The following is a 14,878-nucleotide window of genomic DNA, read 5'->3' as shown; positions in this document are numbered from 1 at the left end:
AAGCTTCTTACATCACTCCCTTTCAACCCCCCCCCCCCCACCTTCCCCCTCTCACCTGGACTTACCTTTCACCTGCCAGCCTGTGCTCCTCCCCCTCCGGCAACCTTCTTATTTCTGGCTTCTGCCCTCTTCTTTTCCAGTCCTGACGAAGGGTCTCGGCCTGAAATGTTGACTATTTCCCTTCATAGATGCTGCCTGGCCTGCTGAGTTCCTCCAGCACTTTGTGTGTGTTACTTCCTTAAATCTTCGTGTTTCTCTTCTCCTCTTCAAATACAACCAAAATTTTGACCTTTTGCCTTCACTGTCACTGGAATGTTGGCAAATAAAATCAAGCTGTTCTGTGAATGAAGGTTGTGTTCATTAGTGATCTTAACTTTGTGTATCTTGAAGATTTTATCCAAGGTAATGCTTTGAAGAGCAGAATAGGAAGTACACAGATGCTAATACAGTGTAAAAAAAAATCATTATGTTTCAGCTCTCTAGTGGATAGAGTTGTGGGTGTTTCAATATCAGTGGTTTTTGTTTCTTAAAAATGTCTTCGTCCAAATGAAACTATCAGTCTTTAGCAACCATAGACATAGGGGTGAACTTATAGCACTGAAAAATAGATGTGTTAGGTCCTATCAAATCCTAAAATTAAAAAAAAATAATTAAAGCTAATCACAAACATGCTCAGTTTCAGGCTTGAGAGAGGTGGGACAAGTTGAAGAATCCAACCCAGCAAATGGTTAGAAACTTTAGTGTTCTAATAATGCTACAAGACTCTTGGTAATTGTGCTTTACAAATTTTATAAAGGGCAGTTGTATTCCCCTGGCCTTAAAAAAATGTTGGCAGCTTAAGTTAAGCAAGTGGAGCTACGGCCTTACAACCTTGCTTGTGGGCTAGTAAGTACATTAATTGCTTTGCTTTGGTCCTCTGTATGGCCTATGCTCCCATACATACACCTCCGGGATTAGGTATTGGATCTCTCCTGGGGTCATGTATCCGGCACAGCTGCTCTCATAATCTGCCCTGCAGTCTGCCCCTCCTAATGGGAAGCCAAGTCTGTCAATCCTGGGCAGGGAATCTGTCAAATACAAAGACAGGCTTTCTGTTTGAAACCCTGCTTACTTATCCTTCCCAAGCCATTTTATCATATAAATGATGCAAACACCATGTGTACTTCCACTGTAATAAGCTTTCTATTTTTACTGTATGTTGGTCGTGTTTCCCTAATCTCAGATCCAGCAGGTTAAAAGGGGCTAAATCTTCTAATCAGCTGACTGCATTTACAGCTTTGCTTGTGAATTGGGAGCAGCTGAGTTTGCCCCAGGCCCAACAAGCTTCCTTCATTACACCTCAATCTGTCTGACCTACCTGGTCGCCACTGTTGACTCTTTGACCTCTCCCTGGTTCATCCACAGCCCACCACTGACATCCCTCCTCCATGACCAAGTTATACCACTTTTCTGGCAATTTTTGTGCTTAACCCTGTGACCAACATTTCTGATAATGTTTTCCTTATCCACCACCTGCAGCATTCAACACCTCCACTGCATTCTTCTGCTGTAGGCCTGCCCACCAGATACTTTGCCAGCTTGTCAATCAAACAGCAGAACCAGGAGAAAACATTCAAGACTCCAGGATTTTGGTAAACCCTCATTTCCTGGTTTCTTGCTCACAACTCCTCAAACAACCTGTGTTCACATGAATATGAGGTCCAATGTGTTGTGAAAAATTGGTCAGGTCATAGTGATATATTCAGTAGGAAGATGAAATATAAAGCAGGATTAATAAGTTTAAGAATAGCTACAAGCAAGTCAAAAATCTGTTCACAGTTGCATACACACAATATACCTGAATTGTATTGTCTATTTTTCCTAATCATATACGGATGGTATATCAACAGAGTGCAAATGGTTCTAAATAATTGTAGATCCTATTCTAGAATTATTTTGATTATAAAAATACACTGGTTAAAAGACAATATTTTAGTGCCTTTATTTTTTTTGTTTAAAAAAAAATCACAATCACAAAAGATCAACATAGTATTAGACAAGCTTTAATTATCAAATCCAATTACTATAATGGACATGTATTTGCCACTGAAAAATTTAAATCCTGTGGATAAAAGGTTATTTAATAAAGTGCAGTAAATGGGACATTTTTATATTTTATGAAATAAGACATTTTATGATGGCTCTGTTTCTGGTTATCAAGTCCTTTTTCCTGTCAAGAAACAATTATTATTGGTTTATGTTTGGTTGCTAGAAAGTGCATTTTAGTAAAAACCACATATAAAGTGCAAACATTTTTAATATAGTCAAAATCTACTCTTACCCATCCCAGCACCCACATTTAATATGCTAATGATCCTTTTTTTAATTCACAAAATCTACATAAATTATAGATGTTTAACAAAATAATGAAGTGAATCTTGTTACAAAAAAAACAAATTGGGGTAGAAATTCACCCTTAGTTGGATAAAAGTGACAAATCTTGCAAGTATTAAGTCTGCAGCAACTTTACACTTTCAAAAATTCAGGTTACATCCCAAGTTTCAGGTTTCTTTAGTTGTATCAGCATATCATCTGATAACTTGCACACCACCTTATCTCAGTACTCTCAATTGAAGTTTGCATTTACTAAGGTGAGCTTTAATTAAAGGCATTAGTAACAAACAAAACATCACACTAGGAAGTGCTGGTATATGTATAAAATAATGTATTTAATAATGAAATATTGTGTTACACAGCAATTGTATTACTTGAATACTTCACAGTCATGATTACTGAACACTACCATAAATCAGTCAGTATAGTGAAAGGATTAAAACATTGCCAATAATGATTCAACCTTGGTTCCAACTCTAAAGGCTAGAAGTTAAATTATGAAAAGCTTCCATTCATTGAAGATTAAGTCAAATTTGCAGAAGCTGCTACAATATGCCTTGGACAAGGGCAAATTTCTCATTGAATATGTTTTAATATTAGATTTCCAGTTTAAAATGGGATAAAAGTTAACTAAACAACTGTAATTTGTAACCAGAAACAGATTTCACCAAAATAGTCCAATAGATTAGACTAACTCAATGTCAAACAAACAAAAAGATCTTCTAAACAAAAACATACACAATGGCACTAGAGTCAGAGGACGGTGAAATGCAAAATGCCAGCTGAAAATAAAATTGATCAGTGCAGAAAGAAACAAAAATCTTGGAACAAGAGACTAAATATATATGAAATAAATCTTTTCTGCTGTGCTGTGAAAATTACTAGACCTGTAATTTAGTCTACAGCAAGTATACCATTTCACTGATATAGCCTAAATCTCATTTTCTTCACTGATATCAGTGCATCATCAGTTAACTTGTGTACCACCTTGTTAGTACTCTCAACTGAAGGAAGCATATATTGAGAGCTACATTTAAATGATTAGCATTAGAAACTTAAATGATCAAATGAAACTTAACGCCTGCATATGCATAAGCAGCATAGATAAAAAGTAGTGAATGTATAAATCATCAGTTAATAGTAATTGTATTACTTGAATACTGCACGGTCACAATCACTGAATTCCACTACAAGTATACAGGGATGTTGAACAAATCAAGATTTATTTCAATAAAGATGTGCCAATAATCTTTTGAGCCTGTGTTCCAACTCTGGAAGTATTTAAACTTACAAATTAGATTGTATTAAAATAACAAACTTAAATTTATAAAGCACTTTCACTTTATTTCCTAAAATGCCTCATAACTAACACAGTTGTCCCACAAATAGCAGGAGAATGAAGGACTCGTTACTTTGCTTTGTAGGTGAGGTGAGAGTGAGGAGCAAACATTGGCTAGGCTACCAAAACTAGTCATACACTCGTCTTCATATATTGCCACAAATCTTTCATTTCAATTGGCCAGGTAAACAGAGCACCAAGTTAGCATCTCATCTGGAAGATGGTTGCCTAGAAATTGGTTGCAAAAGCACATCAAGTAATCTGTTTGCAGCCAGTCACGCATTTTTTTTGCGGGCTTACAGCTAAGAATTACAGTAGTACAAGGCTCAAGCAATAGTCTGCTGCTAAAAGGATCAAGGCCTTTTAGTTCCATGACAGCAGAATGCATAAAGTTGTTTTAGGCTGGGGATGATAGGTTGCAGGGAAAGAGAGGTTCAAGTGTGAGCAAGATCATGATCAGAAAGTAGTGTTGAAGCTGATTAATGAGGAGAAGATCCAGGGCAGGATCAGCTTCGTGGAATCAGTGTGGGGTGGGGGAAATGGAAACAAGATACGGTAGGTTTGGTAGTTGCAGAGAAGGATTAATAGTTGAAGGGGGTTGGGGGTGGTGATCAGAGATCAGGATGTATGGGGTTGGTGGGGAGGGAGACAGGCAAGTCTTTAAGACCTGAACCAGTTCCCTAGAGTTTATATTTTCTTTGAAACAATTGTTCAAATACTGCTTGAATAATGTTAGAAATTTAAGTGTTTGTAGCTATCTCACAAATGTTCCTAGAACATTTGTACTTAGAGTTCATATTTGTTATATCAGAATCAACTGGACAAGTTTCTTTCAAAGGAACCAAAAGATCTGATGAATGTAAAAGTTTGTTTATGCAAAGTTGTAAAAGTTATGACTGAATATAAAACTTTATTTGAGCACAAATCCACACAAGGCTGCCAAATTAAGTGTTACCTGTTTCTCTTTTTATGGTGTTAAGGAAAGAGTTTTTGAGCGACTTGTTTAACAAAATTGCTCCATGCTCAATTCAAAGTTTAATAGGATTAACCAAAATATGTCAAGTTAATACTGACTTAAATATCTTTAATGTAGTTTGACAAAAGCAAATTGCACTTCTACCCAATGTCACTCTGTATTAGTTAATCAACTGAACTGATTAATAATTTTAAATACTGATCCCCAAGCTGATAGATTCACTTACCATTTCACTTCAGTGAAGAATGTAATATTTAAAATGCATAATATTTAAAAATTAAGTATATATTTAAATGTTCTCTAAGGGTGGAAGAAAAGCATCTTGAAAACATATAGTTTGGGATTAAGTCAGATGTTAATTTGTAAAGGTAACTAAAATGAGAATCAAAACCATCACTAAATCACCCAAATATGGTTTCAATGGTGGAATAAGAGGAGGAAGGACATGTATGATGCTGTGGGAAGCAGGCTGATCATTAAACATTTATAATGGGGTTATCTGCCTTCTTCTTAGTCGAGGGTTTATTTTTAGTCCTAGGTGACAGGACTAAACGCAAGATGAAAACAGGTGAAATGCTGAAAATACAAGTGCCTTTGGGCCAGAAGCTGCTGGTGTGATTCCTCAAGGTCCAACAAGCTTAGCAGTATCATTCTTCCTTAGGAAACTATCTGCATTCTACAAACCTCTACTCCCATCCCACACTCTACTACTGAATCCTACCATCTCCTGCTCCCTTACCCCACAAACCAATGACTAATTGATAATTTGACACCATTGGGACCCACTCCCAGTGATCTAATCTTCTGCCAACAGCCCCAATCTCTCTCCTAGCTACTTGTTGCTTTAGTTTTTAAAGCAAGCTGACCCCACTCATCCTCCCCTGAAGTTCTTCTTAATGTCAAGCAGGGTCTGAATGTGGGAATCCCATTCCATTAAGTTTTTTACATTTACAATATCTCACCCCCCCCCTTCCCCCTCCCACCCCAAGAGCTTATCCCAGGCTAAAATCCAGGCCATGGATTGCTTTGCCCATGGTTCAGGCATGTCTTTATCCAAAGTGGGCATCAGAAACTAATACCAATTAATAACATGAATTAGCTTCAATTTCAAGGTATGTTTAACATGTTTTTGACATTCTTTCCTGCATGAAGTTTGATTGCCATGGACTCACTGGTCAGCAATAAAGCAAATTGTTCAACGTGGAGAAATAAAAATACGTAATTTTTTTTAAAAGAGTAAAGCCCATTACCTAAAAGAACAAAGTGACATGTGTGCAAAGGATAATTTTTAAGTGTTATAAATCAAAACAAAAAACTATAAGAACTAATTTGCAATATGCAACTTAAACTAAACTTTAATGTGATTTTTTTTTACCTTTGAATCTGCAGTTCAATAAGGCAGAAAGTGCAGTACAGATTGGTTTTATGTAATTGAAAAAAGAACAAGCATGGAAATGGATTATTAATCTCAGATTTGAAACATGCCTCTACTAAGCTTACTTTGAACATTCCACTTAAGTGCAACGAAAATGGCAAAGCTACCATAACATACGAGTTAAAGACTTCAAACAGGACTGGACTTTATAAAATATTTAAAATACAGCAAATATTCGCAAAAAGGGGTACGTTGTTTTCTTAGCAGTCCAACTTGCTACAAGGCCAGGGAGAAGCTGACTATTGATTGTCTGTTTCTGCACACAATTCAAAGAAAAAATTGTGTTTGTTGAATATCTGACTTTTAGATTTGCCATATGAGTCAGTTAAAACATTTAAAGCTAGTCGTTAACTCAGATTGACAAGACAGGATTAATTTCCATGCTGTTAATTCAAGGCATAAAGATTATAGTCAGACAACACACAGAAAATAGGTGGCCCATTATACCAAATAACACAAATCAAATCAGTTCCTTCAATAACTAGATTATTAAATGTGCAGTAATATTTCACTTTGCATCATCTTTTCTTTGCTGCACTTAGTTCCATATTCACAAGATCATATTTATGAAGTTTGGCTCTTTTTTGGGGAGCATCTGCAGTAAATAAGCTTCTAGCTTGTGTTTGTTTTGTTGCTCAGATATGGTCTGCATATTTATTCTCCAGCCCTGAAAGAAGGTTTAATGACCTCCCAGTAGGTTTGAGAGAAAGCCTGATTTGCCATCATTGACTTCATGTCTCGCTGCTTGGCCCTGATCCAGTCCTAATTCGCTCTCAATTTGCTCTAACTCAGATTCATCAAGCAACTCAAAGTCACCCTCCTCAGTATCAGTTTCTTCACTCGAGTTTAGCTGTGGTGATGTGGTGGGCTTGGCTTCAATAGCCTGCAACTGGCCTTTCACAGCAGATGACACAGCTACAGCAATGGCCTCACTTGCCATAGTACTGATCAGGTTAAGGCTTTGCTCATTGGACAAGTTTAGGGCAAGCCCAGCCACAGCAGTTCCTATGTCTTCCTGACATGAATCCGCTTCCAGAGTGGGAATTGGGGGAGTAGGAATGCCGATACTTGAGTCGTCATCATCATCTATTGTTCCTTTATTATCTATTGAAGGAAATTCTGGAAGATCTCTGGCAAATGCTTCTTCATGATCACTCGGACGATCTAAATCTGAATCAACGATTAAAACATGAGAGAATTAAAACAAAAAGGATGCGAACAACTGTAAGCTTCTTGTAGTATATTATCATGTTGTTTTAAAAACTTGTCTGAAGAGTAAACCAAACTTGAAAGTAAACCAAGTTTATGACAGAACCAACAGAAAATAAATCAGAATGTAAACATTGAACATGATCATACAATTATAAGAGTTAGGAGCAAGAGTCGGTCACTTGTCTTCTCACCCATACTCTGCCATTTATTACGATCATGGCTGACCCGACGATAACATCAACTCTGCATTCCCATCTACCCCCATTTACTTTTCATCCCCTTGCTTATCAAGAATCTGGCCTAAAAACATTCAAAGACTCTGCTTCCACTACTCTGAGGAAAAGACTCATGATCCTCTGAGAAAAAAATTGTGTCTTTTTTCTCTTGAACAGTGATCTCTTATTCTTAAACAGTGCCCACTACTTCTAGATTCTCCCACAAGAGAAAACACCTGCTCCATATCCACCCTTTCAAAGCCACTCAGGATCTTGTATGTTTCAATCAAGTCCCCTCTCACTCTTCTAAACTCCAGTGAATACAAGCCTCACCTGTAATCTTTCCTCAGAATAAAATCCACCCATTCCAGCTATTTGAACTTTCTTTGTGGTGCTTACAATATATTAACATCCTTCCTTAAATAAGGAGATCAAAACTGTAACACATTACTCCAGATACTGGCTCAGTGTTTTACCTTCACAAAATACTGGCCTGGCCTCAAATGGTGTATTGTGATCAGCTCTGCATGCCTCATTGTAGACAGGATGTGAAGGTATTAGAAAGGGTCCAGAAAAAATTATGTAAATGGTTCCTGGGATGAGGGACAATAAATTTACAAGAATAGATTAGAGAGATTGATGAGAGATTTGATAAAGTAAATAAAATAACGAGGGATCAGGTCAGAGTGGATACTGGGAAGCTGTTCCTATTAGCAGAGGTGTCAAGGTCTAGAGGTGACAGGTAAAAATTAAAGGGGAAGAGGACTAAGAGTAACATATGAAAAAGCTTTTATGCCCTGTGTGCTTGCGCTGCCTGCAGCTGTGGTGGATATAGGTTCTGTTCTGGCCTTCAGGAAAGAATTGGAATAAATACATGAAGAAGAAAAATTTGCACGGCTACAGAGAAGAGGCCAAGTGTAGAACTAGAAAGTTACTCTGGTATAGATGCAGCACGGACATGAAAGGCCAAATGGCCTCCCTTGGTGCTGTGACCATTCTATGACAATCTTTGATCCAGAGCCTTATCAAATGCTTCCGATAAACACAAGTATAATACATCCACTGATTCCCCGTTATTCACATCAGATCTTACTTCTTCAAAGAACTCCAATAAACTGGTCAAACATCATTCCCTTTCATAAAACCAGGGTGACCCTCCCTTATTACAATGAATCTAAACGGCCTGCTTTGGAGTCTTTAAAACAACTTCTAACATTTTCCCTATATTGAGCTAATTGGTCTGTAGTTTCCCGTTTTCCGTCTCCCTCCCCTTTTGAATAAAGGAATTACATTTGCTATTTTCTAATCTCATGAAACTTTACCCAAATCTAAGAGATTTTAGAAAATTGAAACAACTCTATCAACAATATCACTAGCTACATCCTTTAAGACCTTGGGATGAAATCCATCCGGACCCGGAGACTTGTCAGCCTGTGACTCCAAAAATTTGCTCAGTACCACTGCTCTGGTAATCGTAGTTTTCACGAGTTCCTACTTCCCTTCTAGTTCCTGATTTACGGCTATTTTGGAATGTTACTTGTTTTCTATATTGTGAAGGGGGATGCAAAACATCTGCTTAATTCATCCTCCATCACCTTGTTTTTCATTATTAATTCCCCAGCTTCACTTTTTAATAGAAGCTACATTCAGATTTTAAATTTTTTTTTTCCCAATATCTATAGAAACTCCTACTGCTTTCACATTCTGTCCAGCTTGATCCTGAACCCTAATAGATTCTAGAGAGTGTTTTAAAGGATGAAAGAGAGGCATGGGTTTATTGAAGGAATTCTGGAGCTTAGAAATTTTGCAGCTGAACAGAGAGCTGACCATGGTGGAGAGATTAAGGGGAGGGGGGGGTGGGGGGAGGATGAGCAAGAAGCCATAGTTGAGAGGAGTTATAGAGCCTGAGGAGAGTACAAAGGTGAGGAAGGATGAGACAGTGCAGAGAAAACCAAGATACAAATTTCAAAAGTAAAACTACTTAACTGGGAGCCAATGCAGGCCATTAAGCACAAGGGTGAAGGATGAACAGAATGTTACATGTCTGTGGCAGCAGCGTTTTAGATGACAAAGCTTACAGAGAGCAGAATAAGAGAGGGCATCCAGGACTATGTTGAATTAGTTAAGTTTAGCAATAATAGAGATATGCATGAGTGTTTCAGCCAATAGTTTAAGGGAATATGTTTAATGTGACTTTTCTTATTCCCTTAATGAATGAACTACCACGATTTAAAACACTTACAAATCATTTGGATTTATCAAGTGCAAAAGCTAAAGTAAACAACATGCCTGGATATGGTTGCAAGCTGTGACAATTCACCAGCAACAATTTTGTTTGGTCCCACTGTTTATCCAAGCTGTTTACTTAATCACAAACTTGCAAAATTGGGAACTTAGCATCCCTTTCAAAAATGTGAAAGCATAGCAGGGTGTTCTGCATTTACCTGAGAAATGCCTTTCTACCTGAAAAAATTAAAATTTCAATAAAATCCAAACATGCTTCTGTACCACCCATTTAAAACGTTACAGCAAATACTTAAAAAAATTGTCTCTGAAGGCAAATTATCTTATTTGTTATACTACTTCCTCTCCATAATTCATTCAGCCAGAATATAGGAGATTTCAACCTGTGAATTTTCATTTACGAGAAATTATGTCACATATAACAATCTGCTCCTTTACTGCACACTCTTCAATGGTAGCACAAATTTACCATACCATCTGATGCATCTGTCTGTGGGGTATGACCTCCTGACAAATTAAAGGTTCCATTTTCTGTCCAGGATGTTTCTGATAGTTCTGTGTCTGAAATAGATAGTTCTTTGCCAGCTCCTGAGCTACTTATCTACAGAAGAAAGGTAGAAATTAGGGCTGTAAAACAATCAAGAAAATTAAGAGTGATTAATCATGCAACTAAATATGTTAACCAAACTTATAAAGCAACCTATTAAACAAAATACCAATACCAGTTCACCGGAAAATAATTTGCATTAGTAATACAATACAATTTAAAATTTTAATTATGTTCCATGCCCTCTGTGGACTTGTCCTGATATCTGTAACCACTTGCAATCCTTTAACCTTCAGATTTCTGCATTCTTCCAATTCTGATCTGTTATTGGTGATCAAGTGATCTATTATAAATACACTCACTACTAAGCCTATGCTTTACATTCAGTGTATTTCAGATGAAATATCTCAAAGAGTGAGGAGAACAGGGGTAAGAGAGCAATGTCAGGAAGCTGGGATAGGATAGGGTTAAGGGGGAAGGACTGAAAAGACGACTGTGGGGGTGGGGGAAAAGAGGGTGTGCAGAAAGGGAGAGGAGGCAAAAGGGGGATCTAAAGGTGTGTGGAGGGGGGGAAAGTGGTCAGAGGGTGGAGGGTGGGGTAAGTGGACTGGAAAAGAGGGGCAGAGAGGAGGGAGATGGGCAAAAATAAATGGGACGAAAGGGGCAAGAGATGGGTGGAGTGGGAGAGAGAGGATTATGGACAGAAAAGGACAGGGTAGGAGGGAGAGGGGAGGGGAAGACAGGAAGAGCAGGGAGTGGGTGGGCCCATTGAATCAGCAGAGGTACAAGGCCAAAGGGTGGCAGGAGAGAAAGAGGCCTGGAGGGATGGGGTTGGAAAGAGAAAAGTGGTCAGGGACAAGTAGAGGGAGGGAAAGAGGGCAGGTCAAGGAGATAGAAAGGGGTGCAGGGGCAGGGAAGAGAGGCCAGGAGTCTTGTCTGCAAAGTCTTTATATTTAATAATGAATTGTTTGCCTTTCTAAAGGCTCCAAACACTTCACATTAATGTCCTGAGGGATCTTACAGCAGGAGGCATCATAATGTCAGACAATGAGACTAAGGTTATTTTGTTGTTATCACGTAATAAAATGTGCACCTTATACCTTAACTCAGGCAGATGGGAATGCCACTACCTGCAAATTCCTCTCCAAGTCTCTCTCTCTCTCTCTATCACACACACACACACACACACACACACACACACACACACACACACACACACACACACACACACACACACACACACACACACACACACACACACACACACACACCTGACTTAGAAATACAATACAGATCCCCCAGCCAAGAACACTGTGGAGGTACCTTCACTACAAGAACTGTAGTGCATCAAAAGGGCTCACCACCACCTCAAGGGTAATTCGACTTGGGCACTTGGGCTTGTTGGCAATGTTCCTGTACCGTGATTGGATGATTACCTGGATGTGAATATCTACATGTTACAGGAACATATTGTCTAACCTTGGGACAAAGAGCTGATGTGTCTGCTTCACTCTCATCTTCTGATTTCCTTTCAGCCAATTCTTTCCGTTTCACTGAAAGACAAGGTGAGCAACAAATAATAAAGGGAAGGTCAGAGAAATCATTTTTATTGTTTTTGATAACCAAGACCAATACAAGAGAAACTTTAAAATTTAACATAGAACATACATAGAACACTACAGCACAGTACAGGCCATTCGGCCCACAATGTTATGCTGACATTTTATTCAGCTCTAAGATCTATCTAACCCTTCCCTCCCATATAGCCCTCCATTTCTCTATCATGTGTCTAAGAGTCTCTTAAATTTGCTTCACAGAATCATAATGGTTTAACTCTCACAGAGACACAATACAATAAAGGGCTGTCTATAATCTGTTAAAAGCTGCCTAATTCTTTGTCTCATTATCCAACCAGCAGTTTACTAAAATAGAAAAGCCTATTCAGGATAAGATGGATTGGAGCAAGGCTTGTTTCCAAATCAGAAGGCCATGCAGTTCTTATGAAAGGTCATTGATCTGAAAAGTTAACTGTTTCTTTCTCTACAGATGTGCCTGACCTGCTCAGTGTTTCCAACATTATCTGTTTTTATGCTTTCTGAATGCCATGGATTCAACTCCACTTCAAGACTGTCAGTGCAGTTCTAAGGCAGTGGTCCATGTCCTATGTCCCGGTTTTTAAAGTGGTTAGATACCTTCTCCTGGTTAATGTTCATCCTTCAGGTAATACCAACTATATACATTACCTTGTTTTTTATTCACTTTCTGTCTGTGGAATCTTCCACTATGCAAATTTAATGCTGTGGTTCTCCACATTACAGCAGTAATTACAAGTCAAAAGTACTTCATTAGCTATGTTGTATTTTGCAATGTTCTGAGATGATGAAATAATCTATTCAAATAGATCATTTAGAAGACTAAAATAGAACATGCATTAGAAAGGCAATAAATATTATTAGTTTAATAATGTTCCACTGCATTCCTAACACTTATACTTATCTTGAAATGACTTGAAGGTTCTTACTTTTTATTCTTCTCTGCAAATGTTGCACATAGTCCTTCAGACCAAAATCCAGTCGCTGCAAAATTGGCTCAACCTTGTTGCGAATACGATGCCACAGGTCATATGAGGTTACTAAAGGCCACAACAGGACACACAACACTGTGAAACCAACCAGGAAAAGAAAATTACTTCAGATTCTGCTTTACCATAATTTACTAAATATAGGAGAAATGTGTAGAATATCAGGAGGGGGGGGGAAGATAAGAATATTGAAAATATTTGTAACTATTCAACAAAAATAAGTTTAATTTGAAGTAACATTACGGTTATTTTTATATTCATAGTCTGCGGAATGCAGCTTTTCATTGCCAATCAATATTGTTCTAAAGTAAAATTCTAGATATGATTAGGAATAGATTTTACTACAGTAATTATTTACAGGGGCAAGCCAGTAGTGCACAGCATTTAACCAAAGCTATTAAGACACATGGGACAATGAGGTGGTCATAGATCAGCCATGATCTTACTGAACGGCAGAACAGGCTCTGGGGGTCAAACAGTTTATTTGTCTTCACTCATATTTGCAAGTTCTAAAAATTGGGATACAATATGTCTAGCCAACTAACTTATGCAACAGATCCCAAAACTTAATCAGGGTTTGAGACTGTGATCAAGGATGTGACATCTTTCACTTTAAAGCATAAATATGGACTGGTAAATAACTTTCAATAGAGTACAATTATAAATTTGATCCCCTTGTATGTATATATAGCACAGGGCATTACATGGACTGCTCTTTTACATCTAGAATGGCAATGCCAGACAAAAATAACCACACTGATTTATCTCACTTACCTGTGATGATTCCTGTTTATGGCACTAGGTGGTGGTTTAAGAGGAATTTCAGTGCTGATCTAATCACTAACCTGTGATTGCTTCCTGCCGCACCACCAAAATAAATAATTAGTTCCCCATTTATCCAAGACCAGGTTTAAGAAATATATATATATATTTGTGGAAGAAATATACTTTGGGCACTTCCCTGCTGTCTTTTAGAATTTATTGAACTCTATTTGGTTTGCTGTCCCTCCCCAAGTAACTATGTCCCCTATAATTTAAACTTCCAGGTGCTTTGCTACTTGCTCATTATTATCACAATGTCCTTACTTTCTGCTTAACAACTTTAACCATTCACAATTTTAAATAATTAGTCTCTTTCCCTTCTTAGAAACAAATGGCTTTATACCTTTCTCTGAGCTCAGAAATTAATATCATTTATCAAATAAACACAGGAATCAATAGTTCTACATTCATAGACAAAAGCTCAATTTTCTGCCATTCTGCCCAAGATGCAAAATTATATGACTGCCTCTTTGAGTTAAACAAATAAATATATGCCTTCTCTTTGCCTTCAATCTTATCTTTAGTATGCGAAGATAGCCCACATGCAATTAAAGACCGTTATTTTTTTAAATCTATATTCTGCACTACTCCATCCAGTTAAAATTCATGAATAATCCTGATTCGGTTTCTCTTTTTACAAATGCCCTCTACAAAACAAAATAGCTTGGCTCAGAAAGTCATGATGGCAAAATAAATGATTTGTATATTTACATACATTATCCCTTATAGAATGCTCATACAATATAATGTTTCCACCATAAATATCAGAAACATAGTTACAAGAAGCACGTACTCTATATGACATTACTAACATGTTTAGATCATACACTTTTTTCAAAAGTACAAGATGCAATTCAGGAGTCACTGTGTTATAAATGCCAAATAATTTTAGAATACTGCAGTCTGAAACTGGCAAGCATACACCAATCCACAAGGTCCTTTAATCAGCTGAATTCTTTGACTAGGAGCCAAATTCTGATTGATCTTAGCTTGTGTTTACTTAACCCTATATATTGAATCATAACTTTCAGCCACCACCTCAGCCTCCTATAAAATGATCCTGTCCCACTGACAAGACAGACACACAGGAGGTGGTGGAAGTATTCAGGAGGGTTCTTAACATTGATTATGAAC

At 37.7% G+C, this 14,878-nt stretch overlaps 1 protein-coding gene across 1 annotated transcript in view; it reads right to left on the bottom strand.

Moving 5' to 3' along the window:
* Nucleotides 1-1,956: 1,956 nt before the first annotated feature.
* The window catches only part of retreg1 (reticulophagy regulator 1), a 67,096-nt gene continuing 54,174 nt past the window's right edge, over nucleotides 1,957-14,878 (bottom strand). The window contains exons 6-9 of the mRNA XM_052015941.1: nucleotides 12,863-13,000; nucleotides 11,821-11,894; nucleotides 10,269-10,395; nucleotides 1,957-7,293 (exon numbers count right to left, since the gene is read on the bottom strand). Coding sequence (XP_051871901.1) covers nucleotides 6,803-7,293; nucleotides 10,269-10,395; nucleotides 11,821-11,894; nucleotides 12,863-13,000 — 830 coding nt within the window. The 3' untranslated portion in view covers nucleotides 1,957-6,802. The remainder of the gene's footprint in view (nucleotides 7,294-10,268; nucleotides 10,396-11,820; nucleotides 11,895-12,862; nucleotides 13,001-14,878) is intronic.

The sequence above is a fragment of the Pristis pectinata genome, chromosome 5, assembly GCF_009764475.1.
Source record: "Pristis pectinata isolate sPriPec2 chromosome 5, sPriPec2.1.pri, whole genome shotgun sequence".
In the NCBI taxonomy this organism is placed as follows: domain Eukaryota; kingdom Metazoa; phylum Chordata; class Chondrichthyes; order Rhinopristiformes; family Pristidae; genus Pristis; species Pristis pectinata.
The sequence above is the reverse complement of the archived record's forward strand: the minus strand, read 5'-3'. Positions and strand labels throughout refer to the sequence as shown.